This window comes from Protopterus annectens, chromosome 7.part0, assembly GCF_019279795.1.
Source record: "Protopterus annectens isolate FY-2018-M chromosome 7.part0, PAN1.0, whole genome shotgun sequence".
Taxonomy (NCBI): Eukaryota; Metazoa; Chordata; order Ceratodontiformes; family Protopteridae; genus Protopterus; species Protopterus annectens.
In genome coordinates, this window is record NC_056739.1 from 1,478,444,646 (window position 1) to 1,478,465,152 (window position 20,507).

The 20,507-nt window shown below is 39.1% G+C and overlaps 1 protein-coding gene across 1 annotated transcript in view; it reads left to right on the plus strand.

Annotated features, from left to right (window-relative positions):
• PLXNB1 (plexin B1) overlaps positions 1-20,507 on the plus strand; it is a 3,809,096-nt gene that overhangs the window by 3,000,232 nt on the left and 788,357 nt on the right. The window contains exon 24 of the mRNA XM_044078026.1: positions 14,769-14,917. Within this exon, the coding sequence (XP_043933961.1) occupies positions 14,769-14,917 (149 nt within the window). The remainder of the gene's footprint in view (positions 1-14,768; positions 14,918-20,507) is intronic.

A 20,507-nucleotide genomic window follows, 5' to 3' on the forward strand; every position in this document is an offset into this window, starting at 1 on the left:
ATTGGCCAACAAGGAACAAGGATTCCATAATATAAGGTTCAAATTTAATATCTACTGCCCAAGCATCAACATTTTTTATAATTAAAGTAGTTGACTGACTAATTTCAGTAGGCATGTTCCATAAAATTTCCATGTAGTTGGCTATAAGTAGATATCTTAACCTGGTTTTACAAGTTTCATATTATTGTGCTTTAGTGCTTTATCATTTTGTACGTCTCCATATTAAATAAGATTTGCATTATATCATCATGAAAGTTTTATACACTAAAGTAAAATTTCTTCTTTTATGCCTGTAACTTAAAGAATAAAGATTTGAGTGTTTACACTTTCACTTCTGTCTCTATATACAAGATTTTTTACCACAATGATTCTTTTAGTAAATTTACATGGAACCCTCTCGAGTTTTCACGTGACTCGCATTATAAGTACAAAACATGCTGTTATATTTTATGATAGGTCCTGTATATGTCTTGTAAACAGTAGTCAAGCAATCCGTATTTTTGGTGGTTAAATTCTTCATTAAGCAGCCCATCAATTTCATAGCCTTTCTACTGATCTAATTTACATGAGTTCTAAATTAAAAATTAGAAGTAATAGTAATACCCAAATTATTATGGTGGTAACCTTCTGTAAGTTCTACTTCATCAAAGTAAACTGGATTCCTTTGTATTTTTTTACTAAAATACATATTACATTTGTCTAAACTAAATGTTAAATATGTAGCCGAAGCTCAGTTTCCCATCCATGGCAGGGCTAGCCATCTGAAGGTGTAAACCTTGGCTCTAGATTATTGTCACTGTTGGACACCCTGACCACTTGTGCAAAAATGGGAAAAGGGGTTCTGGATGGATGGATTTAATTCTTCAAAATCTTTATATCTTTATTTTTTTTTAATAACTCCCAACTTGCAGTCATCTTCGTACTTATGGATTGCAGTCATCTTCGTACTTATGGATCCAGATTTCTATTTCTTGGCATGGTTGAAAAGAGAGCATTAAATAGTATAGCTATCAACAGTGATCCCTGTGGAACTTCCATGGATATAAGCAGATAACCAGATAACGTGTTTCAATATTTAACACACTGCTTCAGATCTTATAGCCATTCTGTTGTCCATCTAGCATTGCAACAGTATTCAGTGTAATTAGACTTTTATAAATGGACGAGAATGGTACACAGTCAAAGGCTTTGTCTAAGTTTATTACATCTGGAGTAAGTCCTAAATCTAAAGCTGCCGTAATTTGTTTCTAAAAACTCAAGTTACATAAAGTAGATATCCTTCTCACAGAACTATGTTATTTCAGTAATCACACTACTAGTACCATGTCTTTCAAAACATTTTCTAACTACAGACATAAAGATGATTTCTTTCTTTCCTTTTTTTATATATCTGAGTAGTATGTGAAATTTTCCGTGATGAAAGAATAGTACAATTTTCTGTAAGCCTGTTAAATATTCAGTATAATATTGGGTAATAATGTTTTTTAATATTACCTAAAAGATACCCTGGGATCATACCTGGGCATATCATTATTGTCTTATTTATTGTATTAATGCATCTTTAAGTATGTTTATAGTAAAATTGGGACATTGACCATACACTGAAATAGGAATTTTAGACTCGTCAGTAGTATTAGTACAAATATTGACAAAAAAATGTTAAATATATTAGCTGTGATTTGTGAGGCTGATGTTAACATATCTGATGTCATTTTCATTCATTCCTCAACTGTTGGACTCTGCTGCTGCTTCGAGCTTGTAGAACTTTGAAGCTCTCAAGCTCCTCCCTTTACCCATAATGCCCTCGTCACCTTACATACCTCAGATCTTGTTTGCCATCAAAGCGTTTGGATGTGGTCACTGAAAACTGTTGAGTTTTTTGTAAGTTAACTACTTTTGCTATATAAATCTAAAAATGTACGTGTCTTTCACTCTTTTTTTTTTTCCCTCCCTTTAATCTTAGAAAGTTATCTCTAAGTCTTCTTCTTTCGTCTGCTCCCGTTAGGGGTCGCCGCAGCAGATCAACTGTTTCCATTTCTTTCTGTCCTCTGAATCTTGCTCTATCACACTAACCACCTGCATGTTCTCTCTCACCACATCCATAAACCTTATCTTAGGCCTCCCTCTTTTCCTGTTTCCTGGCACCTTCATCCTTAGCATCTTTTTTCCCAATATACTCTGCCTCCCTCCTCAGTACATGTCCAAACCCACGTAATCTTGCCTCTCTGGCTTTGTCTCCAAACCTTCCAACCTGGGCTGAACCTCTAATATACTTATTCCTAATCCTGTCCATCCTCGTCACACCCAGTACAAATCTTAACATCTTCAACTCTGCCACGTCAAGCTCTGACTCCTGCCTTTTTGTCAATGCCACTGTCTCCAATCCATATAACATAGCTGGTCTCACTATCCTCTTGTAGACCTTCCCTTTCACTCTTACTGGTACTCGTCTGTCACAAATCACTCCTGACACTCTTCTCCACCCACTCCATCCCTGTACTCTCTTCTTCACCTCTCTTCCACACTCACCATTACTCTGAACGGTTGATCCCAAGTACTTAAACTCATCCACCTTCGCCACCTGTACTCCCTGCATCCTCACCATTCCTCTATCCTCCCTCTCATTCACACACATATATTCTTAGTCCTGCTGACCTTCATTCCTCTTCTCTCTAGAGCATATCTCCATCTCTCCAGGGTCTCTTCCACCTGTTCCCTACTCTCACTACAGATCACTTTCATCTGCAAACATCATAGTCCACGGGGACTCCTGTCTGATCTCGTCTGTCAACCTGTCCATCACCATTGCAAATAAGAAAGGGTCAGAACTGATCCTTGATGTAATCCCACCTCCACCTTAAACGCATCCGTCACTCCCACCGCAGACCTCACTGCTGTCACACTACCCTCGTACATATCCTGTACCACTCTTAGATACTTTACTGACACTCCCGACTTCTTCATACAATACCACAACTCCTCTCTAGGCACCCTGTCATATGCTTTCTCTAAATCCACAAAGACACAATGCAACTCCTTCTGACCTTCTCTGTACTTCTCCATCAACACACTCAGAGCAAACATCGCATCTGTAGTGCTCTTTCCTGGCATGAAACCATACTCCTGATCACTAATCATTACCTCCCTTCTTAACCTAGCTTCCACTACTCTTTCCCATAACTTCATGCTGTGATTGATCAGTTTAATCCCACTGTAGTTACTACAGCTCTGCACGTCACCCTTTCTCTTAAAAATCGGAACCAAAACACTTTTTCTCCATTCCTCAGGTATCCTCTCACTTTCCAACATTTCATTAACAATCTAGTTAAAAACTCCACTGCCATTTCACCTAAACACCTCCATGCTTCCACAGGTATGTCATCTGGACCAACAGCCTTTCTCTTATTCATCCTCTTCATAGCTATCCTTACTTCCTCCTTGCTAATCCACTGCACTTCATGATTCACTATCCGCACATCATCCAACCTTCTCTCCCTCTCATTCCCTTCATTCATCAACCCCTCAAAGTACTCTTTCCATCTGCTCAACACACTCTCCTCGCTTGTGAGTACGTTTCCCTCATTATCCTTTATCACCCTTACCTGCTGCACATCTTTACTAGCTCAGTCCCTCTGTCTAGCCAATCGGTACATGTCCTTTTCTCCCTCCTTAGTGTCCAACCTTTTATACGACTCTTCGTACGCCTTGTCCGTAGCCTTCGCCACCTCTCTCTTTGCCATGTACCTCATCTCCTTATACTCTTGTCTACTTTCTTTATCTCTTTGACAATCCCACTTCTTCTTTGCCGACCACTTTCTCTGTACTTCTTCATTCCACCATCAGGTCTCCTTGTCCTCCTTCCTCTTTCCAGCTGTCACACCAAGCACCTTTCTAGCCGTCTCTCTTACTAGCTCTGCTGTAGTTACCCAGCTAATTGGTAACTCTTCACTGCCACCCAGTGCCTGTCTTAACTCTTCCCTGAACATCACTTCACAATTACCCTTTTTCAATTTCCACCATTTGATCCTTGGTGCTGCCCTCACACTCATCCTCCTCTTCTTGATCACCAATGTCATCCTACAAACCACCATCCTATGCTGCCTAACTACACTTTCCCCTGCCACCACTTTACAGTCTCCAATATCCTTTAGACTGGCCCTTCTACATAAGATATAATCCACCTGTGTGCATCTTCCTCCACGCTTGTATGTCACCCTATGCTCCTCCCTCTTGTTAAAATACGTATTCATCACAGCCATGTCCATCCTTTTCGCAAAATCCATTACCATCTGACCCTCTGCATTCCTTTGCTTAACACCATACCTACCCATCACTTTCTCATCCCCTCTGTTACTTTCACCAACATGCCCATTGAAATCTGTTCCAATCACCAGTCTCTCACCCTTGGGTACAGTCATCACCACTTCATCCAACTCTCTCCAAAATTTTTCATTCTCATCAATCGCACACCCAACTTGTGGAGCATATGCACTAACAACATTCATCATTGCACCATCAATTTCCAGCTTCATAAACATCACTCTATCCGACACTCTTTTCACCTCCAAAACAGTCTTAGCATACTGTTCCTTCAGGATAAGGCCTACGTTGGATGTCTTTGTAAATACTTTGGTTGTTTTGTTGAATGTTATAATCATACCTATTTTAATTACTTGTATAAAATTGTTATGATATTTTCTTGTATGTTAAAAACAATAAACTTGTTTTAAAAAAAAAAGGATAATGCCTACGTTATCTCCAAGTAATTTTTTCCTTTTTTTCTCATTACTCTTAGTGTTCCTTAATACCATCCCTGGTAATCCTGTCCCTGTTTAGTACTTTTTAGTACTCCCTTTTTACTTACCATTGTGGTAATTCTTTTCCTTTACCATCAAAAAAAGTTTTTTCTAATTTACTCTCTTTATTTTGTCTAACAAACCATCAGGGTTTAAAAAATAACTACTGACACAAAATACCAAACTCAGATGCACATTCAAAGTGCTTTTATTGCTTAGGGCCTTTTCACCTAGACTTCGACTGTGATATTTGTAAAAGGTTTAATACCCGTGCTTTGATAGACCAAAAGAATAAGCTGACTCTTAGGAGCTTACTGTCCTCTAAACCTGCATCTACAGCCTCTAAAAAAGAGATTCTCATACAAGAGTCTTGTAAGAGATCTCCGGGTCTGACAACATCTGATACTTTGGCTCTGTTATCTGAGCTGCCTCTTAAGCCACACCATGGATCCATTTGCTTCAGTTATTGCTGGATCCGATCATTCTCCACACCCAACACCCCTTTTGGCACAATCTCCTCGGCACCATTCAAGATCTCTTTATCCAAGGCCTCATCCATTTGATCATCTAACAACCTTACCAAAGCCAATGTGGACATGATAATGAGGACGTTTCTTAAGACGCAGATACAAATGGGAGTTCTTCTGGCTCTGACCCCATCGGGATCAGAGGCCTTTGTTAGTACTACACCTCCGCTATTAGCTCCTTGTGTAATCCAAACTTTGGTTATGAAGCCATTAGATCCAAAAGTCCTTGAGCTGTCTGATGTTGGCATATTCAACTGCCATGGTTTCTCTGAGTGGTCCATTGGTGAGTACTTCAGAGCCATAGTGCCGGCTCTGGCTCGAGTGTTAGACTATGAAATTGTCAGCGCTCTCTCTCTCTCTGCCCCTTGGAACTTTGGTGCTAGACAGTTCAGCTCCGACTCCCTCCTTGAGTAGCTTGCATTTGGGGTGGAGGGAACTGATGGTCCAAAGGTCTGCCATATCAAATCCATCCATGTCTTTTTCTCCAGGGCTTTCTGGCTTTGAGGTAGTGGAGACTGCTTTCTCTGTCCACCGATTCAGACTTATCTGTTTGGCTCCAACTTCCCAATCCCATTTGATTCTGGATACAGAGCCATGGTTATCTGTTCTGCTGGGAGAGCCAGCCCAAACCAGTCTTCAGACCACCCAACAGGGTATAGTAATCTGTTCCGATACCTCCCCAGGAACATCCCACCACCTGGGTGAACTCCACCTGTCGATGAGCTTATTGATTTAGTCTCTAGATGGGCAAGTAAGGAGCCTGACATGACTGAGCTAATCCCTAAGAGACCAGATAGGATTCTGGCATGACCTAAGGATAAACCACACTAGAGTAAAGGAGTACCCATTTATGCCATGTTCATAGCAGCGGCATCTAAGCAGGAGCTGGCAGAATAAAGTTCTCTGTTCAACCCCCTAGCAGGGAGTCCAGGGTGCTGGACAGGTTCATAAAGCGTGTCTATGCTTCAATGACCTTCACCCTTAGGTTGCTGAATTATTTGGTGCACTTTGCAAAACTCCAGAGAGATTTGATTAAGGAACTTTGCAAATCCCTCTCTGGGACCATATCCTCTAAGATAGAGACTACTATGTCCTCGCATTTGGCTACCCTTCAGTCTGCTTCTAATTTGTCCATGAGGCTCATCTCCCACATGGCTGAAGGTACCTCATGTACAGAGGGTTCAGGTATTTCCATCAGGAAACATGCTTGGATGTACTTATGTGATTTAGTGGAACCCTTCAAATCTTTTGTCAGTACTTACTTTGATGACCCTCCTTATCTGGCCCCAAAGTAAAGGCTACACACTCTAGGTGTGAACAGGAAGGGAAAACCTCTGTCTGCTATGGGTGTATGTTTTTCATTCCGTTAATGGACCTTTTGTAGGAACCAATGGGCAGATGGAAAACGTGGTTCAGAAAATCCCAGGATCCCTTCTAAGGCCCACATGGAGATGGTTCCCCCAGGGCAGAGCGGGGATGGACTCCAATGGAAGACACCATCCCTGCGGCAAAGGTTAATCCGGAATCTAGGGATACTTTATCTGACCGATCCTGTCATCATTCCTGAAAGGAGGCCCAACTGTGTCCCCCTCTGGATGTAGTCTTGGTCATTTGTCTCTGCACCAGAGAGCGTGGCTAGAAATAAGATTCATGGGTGCTGCTAGTATCAAATCCCTGATGTTCCACCCAGTTAGAGGGAAGCAGAAAAACAGTAGCAGCAAAAAGCCAGTTATTACCAGTTCAGAGCACTGTACTTTAGTCTCACCCACAGCTCTTCCGGTGTTTTCCAAGTGCATGGCAGTAGTTGCAGCGCACTTGAGACTTCAGGGATTCAGAGTGTTTCCATATCTGTATGACTGGCTCCTGACTCCTCCAACCAGGCATCAACTAATTCAAGCACGGGACTATTTACTCGAGCTGTATTGTCATCTGGGGATTTCTGTCAGTTACAACAAATCTAAACTCAGTCCAACTAAGACTCTAGAATTCATCGGTGCTCTGGTGTACTGTTCAGTGTAGTCACTCAAGTAGCTTCTTTTCCTCCGTCTCAAATTCAGACAGTTCAGTCCCAGGTCAAAAAGATCATTCACAGTTGTTCTCTTTCAGGACATCTGATACTCCAAGCACTGGGATCCATGTCAGCACCAATCACTCTAGTTCTGCTGATGAGGTACCATATGAGAAACCTTTAACTGACCATTGTAACTCGGTGGTTTATTCTCCAACAACCTTTATCCAGTCAAGTCAAAATAATGGAAGCCTGCAAAAAATTACCTTCTGTGGTGGATCCATTCCAGTCAAATAGAAGAAGGCCATCCCTTTGCCCTTCAACCCAAGGCCATAGTGACCATAGATGCCTCTCAGATAGAGTTGGGAATGCACTTCTTGGAAGGATGGCCCAAGTCATAATGTCCTCCGTAGTGGCCAATACACACATTAGTGTGCTGGAGAAGAGAATGGTCCTTCTACTGTTGCAGGCCTTCCACAACTCTCTCCCAACCAGGACTGTTGTGGTTCAGATGGACAATGTCAGTGGTCTGATATATCAGCAAACAAGGAGCCAGATCTTGCCCCCTTTGTCAAGAAGATGAGAGAGAATGGCAATGGGCAAGCTCTTCCAGTCACTTTCTGAAAGCCGTGAACATTCTGGGGAAGTCCAGCATGATAGCACACAAGTTAAGCAGGTCTATTCTAATGCCTCATGAGTAGTGTCTCAACATAAAGGTGGCTGAGAGGATTTTCTTTCAGTAGGACAAACCACACCACCATCTCTTTGCATTTCCCCTCAACAACAAATGCAGCAGGCTCTTTGCCCTGATCCCTCCAGTGGGGGAGTCCCCAAGAGGTGCTGTACTTCATGCTTGGCCCTCTGGTCTCTTCTATGCTTAACCTCCTACTTCTCTCATTCCAAAGTTTCTCCAGGAAAGCATCTTGACTGAAGAGCACAGTTATTCTCGTTGCAACTTGTTGCCTCAACAGATCTGGTTTTCTTTTTTTTTTTTTTGCCTCATCTTCTACATCCACCCTGGATTCTGGATCCGTTTCTACACCTACTGTCTCATCTGACACACATGACTCATCCAGACATTTCAGGAATCAAGTTAACCATATGGTTTCTCCAGTTTCATTGACTGCTAGACAGCCCAGCCTCCCCCCCCACATCTGTCCCATTCTTTTATCATCCCACAAAGCTTTTTTGAGTCTTCAGCTGAGTGTGGACTAAAATTTTTGACCTGGCAAACTGAGTTCCTAGTTGCTATTACTTCAGTCAGAACAGTGTCTGAACTTCAGGCTGTGTCTAAACCTCCTTATTTGATTTTTCATAAGGATAATGTATCTTTATGGACCAATCCTTCCTTTCTACCTAAGGTGGTATCAGAATCCAGTATTAAGGTTATTAACCTTCCAGTCTTTTTTCCAAATTTCTAGAACAAAGGGGAATATGTATTACATCTGTTGGATGTTCATACATGACTAAGTTTTTACCTTCACAGAACCAAATTATTGAGGAAATCTGAACAATTATTTCTACCCTTTTCTAAGTCAAAATTAGGCAAAACAGTTTCTAAAATAACTTTAGCTAAATGGTTGACTGATTGTGTTACCTTTGCTTATGAAAAAGTTGGTTTGCCCTTACCAAAAGCCCAATCCACCAGGTTTATGGCAACTTCTTCAGCCTTTTGTCTAGAAATTCTTTGGATGATATTTCTGGTACTGCAACTTTGGCCAGTCCTCATACCTTTGTTACTCATTACAAATTAGATCTGGTCTCTAGGGGAAGATCAGTCTTTGACTCCATGCTCAGGAATGTCCTTCCTTAGAGTCCTACCAGCATTTAGGTAGCTGGGGACTCTGTCCCAACAGTTGAATGAATGAAAATGACATCATCAGATAAAAAAGTTGTATAATGTTTGCAACTGGGAGTGTGTCACTATGGTCTGTGATGTAAAATGCTTGCAACTAGGATTGTGTTGGTGTGGATTGTTTTTATTTATATAAACGTATGATTGCTTATGTCGTAAGTGATGGTTTTAACGAAAATGTTTCTTGTGTTTCTTGTTTAAAATAAAAATCAGATAAAGTTGTGTGCTCACCGTAATGTTCCATCTGTGTTGTCCATTTTTATTCTTCCTCAGCTTCTCTCCCACCGTTTGAGTTACTCAAGGAAATATGGAAGGATATTGGGGGAACCGCTGTTCCTTTGTTTGAGTCACAGATTCTGTTATGTAATATTTCCTTATTACTTTGTAGGTCTATGGGCAGCAAACAAATTCTGAAGTATGTAAGGTAACATGGACATTATGGGTAAAAGGTGGAGCTTGAGAGTTTTATTGTTCTGTGAGCTGGAAGAAGCAGCCAAATTGGATCTAAAGATCTGATACAAACCCAACAGATGAGGAAGAATGAAAATGGACAATACAGATGGAACAGTACGGTGAGTACATAACTTTTTTCAGTTCATATAAAGGGGAGAAAGTGTAGCATTAAATGAATTTAAGATATTTATATAAAGGCTTTATACATGTAGATCTGTAACACATTTATGTAAAGATTTTTGTTACATGTAGGATCTGTGTACCCTTCACTAAGTTTATAGTTTATTATAATTCGTCATTAATTAATTAAGGGGTCTGGTTGAGATGGGGAGTTACTTTACTTTTAGCTTGGGCAATAGAACTAGGAAGAAATGTAAAGTTTTATTTCAAAATTAACAACTTTGAAGGACATTTTCAAGTAAGATAGCTGCATTCTTTAGGTATATGACAATTAATACCATTCCTCCATGCTAGCTATGCGATGAGATGGAGAGAACTGGTTAAAAGACAGAACCCACACAGTGCAGTTCAGTGCTGGGACCACTTTCGTTTGATATTTATTTCTCTGATCTACAGACTAAAAACCAAGACCAAGGACGACTGCAAAGTTGGAATCAATTATGTCCCTCTCTGATACAGAAGTCCAGCAGAAAGTTATACTTATAAATTCCTGATGTACTGAAAATGGGCTTGAATCATATCAGACCATCTGAAAACAACCAAGCTGGTCTTCAGATGAAATCCAGTCAAATTTTGCAGCTTTATCACCGTGGACCCACAAACAAAATACAACTGCTTCATCTTAAAGGAAGAATGGGTACCTGTAGTACAGCATTGTGCTGGAGTCTTAGCAAACCTGACCCACAAACTGTTATACCATAAGACCTTCAACTTCTTTGCAAACTGATGCACTGAAATAACTGTGTCATACAACCTTAGCTCCCTAATAGCCCCTCTCCGTCCCACTTATTAAACAAACTCCATAAATTAAATTAATTTGGGTTGAACACTAATCCGCATGGATCCGGTGAAAATGTAATACAAAAAGTAGTAGTACATAGTACAAAAGTAAATACTTAAAAAAAAGTGATGATTCCATGAAGACCATATATTTTAGCAAGACAATTTATGGAGAAAGAAATATTGTTAATATTGACTCTACAGGCACGTTAGTTAGTAAAAGTATATTCAGAAACAGTGTACGATACAGGAGAAAGTGAATGTGATTTGTAGCAGGATGGAAAAATGAAAGAGTACGGAGAAAAAAGGTAGGAAATGCTGAATGAGGGTTGGAAATGCAAAAGTGAGAAGACGAAGGGGTAGTTGGAAAGAGCAGGTAGGAGACAGGCTGAATGTTTGGGAATGGAATAACATTTCTTGAGGAATGGAGTTATGTTCCTAAAGGAGATATTGAGCTGTGGCTAAACGATTTGGAGTTTTAAAAAAAGGAAAGCTGCCTTAAGTGATACCTTGGAAAGTCAAGCAGTTGCATACTGCTTTATAAAACGGGTTTTGCAAGTTCTTTTCTAAATTTATTGAAGGACATGATGCCCTTTATGACGCAGGGAGATATTGTCACATTTGTGGGGACATTATTGAAGAGCTGTGGTGTGTTTATGGAGTTTGTTTAATAAGTGGGACGGGAGAGGGGATGTTAGGAAGTTAAGGTTGTATGACGCAGTTATTTCAGTGCATCAGCTTGCAAAGAAGTTGAAGGTCTTATGGTATAACAGTTTGTGGGTCAGGTTTGCTAGGAGTCCAGCACATTGTTGTACTACAGGTACCCATTCTTCCTTTAAGATGAAGTAGTATTTTGTTTGTGGGTCCACGGTGATAAAGCTGCAAAATTTGACTGGATTTCATCTGAAGACTAGCTTGGTTGTTTTCAGATGGTTTGATATGATTCAAGCCCATTTTCAGTACATCAGGAATTTATAGGTTTCTGCTGGAGGGCTTCTGTGTCAGAGGGGGACTTAATTGATTCCAACTTTGCAGTCATCCTTGGTCTTGGTTTCTTAAGAAGGCTTGCAGTTTTGTTGATTTGTAATGGAGGCATGTGTTGTGTAAGTGTGACTAGAGAAATGTGTGTGTTCAGGGTGGCTGATGCGTTTTGCAACGTGCTAAGGCTTAGGCAGAGCTATTCCAACCATGTCAGCGTATGCTGGCAGTGTGTTATGCCGCTGTTTGCTGATACTTACTTTAAAGGCGTTTCTCTCTGCAGTACATGGTATCTACATCTCTTGCATATAGAATCAGAGTGGTTCAGAAATGGAGTTGTCAGTAAACATGAGGCAGTTGTTACACTGCCTCAAAGCTTCTGCTGTTTACAGACAGGCTGTAAAGAGGTATGAGCAGGCCATGAGTTCATGATGGTAAAAGAAGTATTAAGTTTTATTGGAGGTTTTAGTAGAGGAATTAATCAAGAGTTGCCAAGAATGAGAAACAGCAGTGATTCACATTTTTAGCCACTTTCTTTCTTTATTACTTATTTATTTGTATATTTGACATTTGTTAACCGGGATAGTCCAACTGGCCTAGTGCCCTTTTTCAGCAGAGACTCAAAGCTAAAAGCTCCACTGTACAGTTAAGCAAAAATTACAGAAATTGACTTAATATGCAATAACAATACAAAAAAAATGACAGGATTGTAGTAGAAGACAAAAAATATACAATAGAGTAAATAAGCAGCTGTTCTTTTAAGTACAAGTTAAAAAAAATCAGTAAGAAATACATTTAGTATAAGATATTGATCTTGAGGCAGGTAGTGACAATAGGCTAGCAAAAAGAAAATGCCATAACGATACTTTTGGTGCTCATCTCACTACAGTAATAGATGGCTAAGTATCGATGTCCCTGTATTCTTTACCTTTTCCTACCAAGAACAAAATAGTAGTGCTTTCTTGGGCTAGATCCTTGAAAACCGGTTTCTGGTTGATCAGTGTTATTTTCCCATATGTTGCAGGGGCCAACACATTTGTTGGTTTGTTGTAGTTTTCAATTTTGTTAGATGCACTGGGTAGCATGTTCAGTAGCTTAGCAAAATGCAGCACCAAACTGTACAAAGATCTAACACTATAGAGGTTCCAACTGAAACAGCAGTCAAACCAGTGAATGAAGTCTGTCTCACACACACAGTCTGAAACAGCTAGAAGTTTTTATTTATTTATTTATCTATCCTTTGTTGACTGGGTTAGTCCCACTAGGCTAGTAGCAGCTTTGCCTTGTATTTAAAATGCTACTTCTAATCTCCTCTGTCAATGCAATTCAGATGTTTGCCAACTCGCCCCAACCCAGGAATTTTTTTTTTTTTTTTTTTTTTTTTAAACTGCAAGAAAAAAAAGTACAACAAGCTGCAATATAATGAGTGAAAGACAAAAAAAATATTCTAAGTAGTCACCAAGAATATTTACTTGACAGCAAACACAATTTGAGCTTGGAGGTGTCAAGCAGACATACTGCATCCTTTAATAAAGTACTACTAAATGAAATAAAATACAGCAAAGGAACAAGCAGGAACCAAAGAACCAGACTTTATTCTTCCTCTAGTGCTTTGGCAAAGCCTTCAAGGAGTACAAACTAGTGGAAAATTCACCTTCAGTTAATTAAATGCACTTAATTAAACAATCATTCAATTACATGTTAAATTAGTAGCATCCAGTTGCATTCTAAAATGAGGCCCAAAGGAGACAAAGTATCATATTTTAAAATGAAAATGCTTTCTTTATATAATAACTTCCTTTTATATAAATATTCAAAATAAAAAACAGCTGAAACTTTTTCTAAAATAGTGACTTTTAAGCCCTCAGGGTTAGAGTTGTGAAATTCCGTTCTGGAGGAAAACGTTCTTTGAACATCAGTACATAGAACATTTGAGGATGGCAACCAGTACTTAGAGGGTAGTAGTTGCCATCTAATTTAAGACTGAGAAGGTTGTATAATAATTATAGTGATTTTTATAGGGAAGTGGACACAATGTATGCTATGTTTACATCAAGAGGTTATAATAGTCATTCAATACAGGTGGCAATAGAGAAGGTTATAGCTGATTCTTTTGACAATGATAATTATGAGTATAGTAGTAAATCATATTATAAGGTAGGTCAAAAAATAATGCTAGAAGACATTTATTTTGGCTCAACATATGTCTTTAGTATCATTTTGATTAATTTGGTGAAATATTATTGGAAATATTTACTAAAATCTGCAGATTTACCAATGTTAATTTCTCCCCTTTTTGGTATTTCCTTTAGAAGCAGTAGAAATTTAAAGGACATCTTGGTGCATAATTTTAAATTTCCCATTTGTGTTAGAAAAGGCAGTAATGTAAGTGTGAAGGGCACATTTCTTTGTGGCCATTTTAATATATGTAATTATGTAGTTAGAACTTTTACATATATAAATGGTCACGTTTATTAACCCTAGAGAAAGGTACACTTGTTTTACTGAAGGCATAGTATACGCCTTACAATGTCCTTGTGGTCTTGTATACATAGGGGAAAATAAAAGGAAATTTAAAGTAAGGCTCCAGGAACATGTTAAGAATATTATCAAACAAAAAGAAGATTGTCCTGTGCTTAAACATTTCATGCAGTTTCACAACTCTAACCCTGAGGGCTTAAAAGCCACTATTTTAGAAAAAGTTTCAGCTGTTTTTTATTCTGAACATTTATATAAAAGTAAGTTGTTATATAAAGAAAGCATTTTCATTTTAAAATATGATGCTTTGTCTCCTTTGGGCCTCAATTTAGAATGCAATTGGGCGCTATTAATTTAACATGTAATTGAATGATTGTTTAAGTGTATTTAACTGAAGGTGAATTTTCCACAAGTTTGTATTCCTTGAAGGCTTTGCCGAAGTGCTAGAGGAAGAATAAAGTCTGGTTCTTTGGTTCCTGCTTGCTGCTGTTATACTGCATCCTTTATCCTTTATTGTTGAAATCTGGCTTCATTTATGATACTCTTCAGTAATAATATTCATCCTGCTTTATTTATGTTACGGTCATTTTGTATTTAACATTCTTTGTTTCATCTTACTAATTTTCTGTTGTGGCTCAGCTTGGCTTTTTTTGGGACTGCTGCGGCAGAGGAAACTTGTGAAGTAAAGTTGCTTTTTGTGTTTTTTCCAACAGGTTGAGATGGGAAACCTGCATTTCCTACTAGGAGAGGTTCAGTATGACACTGAGGTGATATCTTCCTTCCCGCTTGAAGCTCAGATTGGTCTGGGAGTTGGAGCATTTATCGTTGTTCTAATTGTCTTCGTTATTGTCCTTATTTATAGGTAAAAAAATGATGTGTACAGTTAGCAGCTTAACATACACCTGCTTTGCTGATACTACTTTGAATAGCTGGGCAGTCTTGCAAAATGTTTCATACATTTTTTAACTTGAATTTTGTGTTCTATATTTTAATATGGAAGAACCTGACAGAGCGCATGTGGTTTAAATACAAATATTTGAGTAATTCACTGGGGTTATCTCTCATACACCAGAGGTGCCATTACAGTATGTGCATGTTATAAGAGAATTGAGCTGCACCCCTCAGTTATTTGATACTGTATTAAATCCAAGTGATAGCTATGTACATCATATCAGAAAGAAAAAAAATCACACTCCAGCTACTAGAAGAATATGCACACCAACTTGTATATAAGAGGTAGGCAGCAGAGCATACCACAATTGTCAGGCATGCAGACACTTGAAATGTTAAACAGAATGGAATGAGTCTCTCACCCCGAGTCGTTCTAGAGGGATGAGTACCAAATCCACTGTACAGTGTTTTTTTTATGTCAGATGGGTAAATTAGTGACATGCATTTGTTTTATCATTTATTGTATTGCCAGATGTTTGTCCAGCCTGTAAGTAACCAGCACTCTTATCCATTATTGTACTTATTGTTTTCATACAGAGACAGAGAAGTTAAAAAAATGTTGACCCATATCTTTTAATAAACATTTCTACTTATCTGATGCCAAATTGTTAAGCATGCAGTACTACTTACTAGAATTGGAATATAACACAGTACATCATTAAACTTACAATGTTTGCCTGAAGTTTAGACGAATGTACATCATAGAAGTTTTCTTTTGTTAAAATATAAACTTTACTTCAACAGGTTGAAGACATAACTAGGGCTTTGGAAGGGGTGCCTTCTTAGGTTTAACCATGGTAAATTTCAAAACACACTTTTGTACAAGGGAAAAGCAGTAAACAAGCTGAAACAGTAAGACGTAGGCGTTTTTATTTTGCAGCAACCAGTGAAATTTGTCTTAAAGCTGCATTAAAAACAGTACTAGAAAATAGATTACAACCTTGCAGACAACATTTTAAAAACGAATGAATGAATAAGAAAATGTTTACCAATAAATACATACAAGAAGCACCATCATAAAACCTTATAATAAATATATTTTATTATTCAGTCCTTTAGGATGAAGAGTCTTGTATACAAAAATAAAACATGCCTACTTATGCAAATATAGTTGAGACACACAGCTGAGGAGGTTTATGAAAATGCATTACAAAAATCTAACACTACCTGATTGTGTTTAACTATTTCATGCCTGTAATGTAATTTCTGCATTCCTCTGGCTTGCACCTCATGCCAGTAACCCCTATAAGTGCTCCCTTCAAAAACATAAAGATTCCTCTCTACTTTGATCAGTTAAACATGCACAGTCATAATTGATAGATTCTTTGATTGTGATTTTAACTGCATGCAAAGATATCCCTTACTATTAAAAAAGAAGAAAAAACAGTTTAACTTTTCAATTAACTTATTTGATTGATCCTCTCTGTGGTTAGTTGCATGCTTGCCATATAACCAGATACAGCTCAAACATGTTTGCTGCTGTATTAATTACTTTCCATCCATAAGCAGTGAAGCATTTTCCTTTTATTTTCAAATATATGAAGAAGACTCTTGCCCTCTGTATTGCTAGTGGTGTGGCGCATTACCGGATGTTCTTTCTGAAGCTACATTAACGTCTGCATTCACTACATGACTTTCCAGTTTGATGGAGAGGCATCTGTGCTACTGCAGATAGATCTGGACTCACTCACCTGGGTTTAGTTGTAGTTCCTGTAGTGTATGCAATGGCCATTTCTTTGGTTTTTTTTTTGTTTTGTTTTTAATTATTAATAAAAAGTGGTATTGCTTCAGCTTTTTAGTATTTCTTGTTTGCCGAACCGCAGTGTAGCCCATTAGTTACGTGTGTGCGTGACAGTATGTATGTATATACATATGCATGTGTGTGTACGTACTTATGTATGAATATGAATATATGTATGCATGCCTGCATGCATGCTTATGAGTATATGTATCTTTGTATGCATGTGTCTGTTGGGGGGTTATGATGGTTCTTGTACCTCTCACTTGCCTTCTGATTTAGTTTCATATTGTTTTGTTCACCATAAAATGTGTTTTTCGTATAAATTAATGACTGCAGGCACTAAATAACAGACACTTTAGTTTCAGAATGTATGTGCTTCTAAAAAGGCATGCTAATGCAAAATGTAATGTTCTGTCATATTTGTATAGCAACCTTTTTAAAATCAACTGCATCACTACAGAATCTAACAGCACCTAAGAGACAAGTGAGTTGTCCTCAACAGAATGCAACACATGCAATCTAGAAGCATATTAAAGAAAATATAGTTAAATAGACACAAAGTCAGAGTTGTTTGTCCATTTGTATGTGTGTGTGCATGAAAGAGAGTGAGGGATGTAAGCAGAGAGAGAGAGAGCACTGTCAGCTGTCCATGATTTTGCCCTCAAATGTTTGTTTTCTGGTGAATAATTAAGGGCTACAGTCTCTAATGTTAACCTTTTGAGTTTCTGAATTCATATGCTGTGATTTTGGTAATTTGCTCCTTCCCCCATTATTTCTGGTTATCAGCCATGGTGTTTGCATATGTATGCATGGATGTGAGATTACAATGGGTTGTACTGTAGTGTTCGATTGCAATGTGCGTTTATGTACACTCAGATCTGCTCTGAGTTACAGCACAATGGCACTAAATATACAGAACCAACTGATATTGCCAACATCCTAGCAGATAGGTTCAGTGATAACTTTACCCCACTCTCACTCCCTAGAGGGCCCATCTCTATACCGGAAGAATGCAAAGTTCCTATAATCACGGCTGCAAAGGTAACAAACACACTCTCCAAAGCCAAGAACACGGCATCCATGGGACCTGACAATATCCCAGGCTGCGTTCTACATGAACTAAAGAATGAACTGGCACCCTACCTAAGTACCATGTTCAATTATTGCCTCACCTCAGGCTTTGTACCCACTGAATGGCACACCGCGACGGTTATCCCACTCCACAAAGGGGGAGCCACGACGGACCCCGGGAACTACCGCCCCATTAGCCTGACGAGCCTGGTCTGCAAGGCCATGGAACGTATCATCGTGGAACTCGTAAACAAAGACATTGGTAATCTCCAAACTCTGGACCGTACCCAGTTTGGATTTGTAAAAGGCAGATCATGTCTCCTAAACATGATTAACTTCTTTGAAGCAGTCACCAAAGCCATAGATGAGGGTAAAATGGTTCACACAGCTTATCTAGATCTCACCAAGGCTTTCGACACCATCCCCTACTCTGGAATTATAGATAAGCTCACTAAACTGGGTATAAATCCCAATGTCACAAGATGGGTTGCCAACTGGCTCACAGATAGAACCCACACTGTGAAAGTAGCGGATTCTAAATCCGACATCAGACCAGTGACAAGTGGAGTACCACAGGGTTCAGTCCTGGGTCCTCTCCTGTTTGGTATCTACTTCTCTGAAGTGCAGGCCAACACAGAAGGTCTTTGGCTAACAAAGTTTGCAGATGACTGCAAACTAGGAGCCATAATCAAAACTCCTAACGATGTGGACAAACTACAAAAGGGCCTCACTGAGACAGATACCTGGTGTCAAAGCCATGGCCTGAAGCTCAATGCCAAAAAGTGTATTGTCATCCCCTTTGGTAAAAACTCTGTACCCATGAACTACCACATAGCTGGTAGTCTGCTTAGTGCCGAAAATGTGATGAGACCTTGGGACACAGGTGGACAGTAGTCTCTCCTTTGATAATCACATCGCCACAGTGGTCAGGAAATCCTTCTACGTGGCTCATCTCATCACAAAAGGATTCTCATCCAGAAAAAAAGAGGTCATTGTTCCCCTCTACTCATCACTCATTAGACCCATTATAGAGTACAATGCCCCTTTTGGTATGTACCTCATAAGACATCTACAACAACTGGAAAGACCACAGAAATACCTCACAAAGAGGATTACTGGTGTCAAACAGATGCCCTATGCAGACAGTCTCAAAAAACTACAGCTTTACTCCATCGCATATCGCCTACTCAGGGGCGATCTCTGCCTAACGTACAAAGCTATGTCAAACCCAGAGCTGTTGGACATGCTCCACTTAAAGAAATCCCCAATCCCTCTGAGCTACACGCTCTAGGGACTTAAAAACCTTGTCACCACAATAAACAGAACATGCTGGAGGGATAGATTCCTGTCCCAGAGACTTCCCATACTCTGGAACAGACTAACCTATCTATGTCAAACAGAGCTCCTCATTAGCACTCTTCAAGAAAAATCTTGATTGGATGGGAAATGGGAAATTCACCCCGGGAATCACTTCTGTGGCTCTGCTCGACAAGGGCACAGGAAAATAAATTTCTTGGGTGGCGAAAGCCAGGGTACATTTTTTGGCTAGGCTTGTATGGGCCCTAGGGCCGATAGCCTAGTACCTACCTGTGAACCTATGTGGCTTCTGGAACAATATTTATCATGCACAATCACCAGTGAGGTCATTAATGGCTCTTTAAAAAAACAAGTGTGGGGTACCCAGTACCTGAGAATGTATGTGTATGTTATTTTTTTTTGTAAATATTATGAATGTATGCCATAATTATAATAATTTTAACTAGAAGGTGTTTACATGGAGCTCCTAACATTATATCCTTATGGATATTGTGTTACTCTTGCATCCCTGTCGCACATTTATATGATTATAGGGTTTACTTTAATTGAACCCACCGTTTTTGACAGGTGCTCTGCTGGTAGGTTAGAGAGCCTGCCTTTGCTTCCCCTTTGTGTAGGGAGGCCTCATATCCAGGGACCACATACAAACTTGAAGGAAAAGGATCATGATTTTACCCTCCAGGCTATGGAAGCAGCATTAAACTGAGTATGTTGTACTGCTAAGCTATTAAGGGGAGTGGATTTCTATTACTCCTTAAGAATTTCTGAGGAGTACAGGCTGTGGTTGCTAAGCTGATGTTCACACAGGTGTTTTAATTCTCATCTAATTTCACTGGTCGTGTAGTCTTGGAGGGAAAAGTTTTATCACTTTACTGCAGAATCTGTAATTGGTTTGAATGATTTAAGTGTTTAGAATACCATAATTAATTTACTGCTGTAATATTTGATTTAAGGACATCTAAGACAGTCTTGTATTTTTGTTAGGGATTTTTTTCAGTTTATTATAGTGTAACCATGTTTGTATTATGTAGCTTTTAGCAACTGGCAAATCTGTTCATATTACCTCACGTCTTAACTTTGGGATTAAGAGGTGCTAGCAGCTTGAGAGTTGATATGTTATTCAGGCTGTACAGTGAATTTAGTTGTTGTTTGACATGGGCAATGGATTCCAGGTTATTGAACAGTGAATACTGAAGGCTTTGCCCACTACCAGTCAAATACTGAGGAATAACAAAAGTGCAATGCAAAAGCAAATCCATATCTCTGAAATGTACCTCATTACGAGGAATACTCCTTAGAGTCTTAAAATGTCCGTGTTCTTCAATGTCCCAAATTTAAAGAGCCTGTGACACATTCATTGCCAACAATTTTT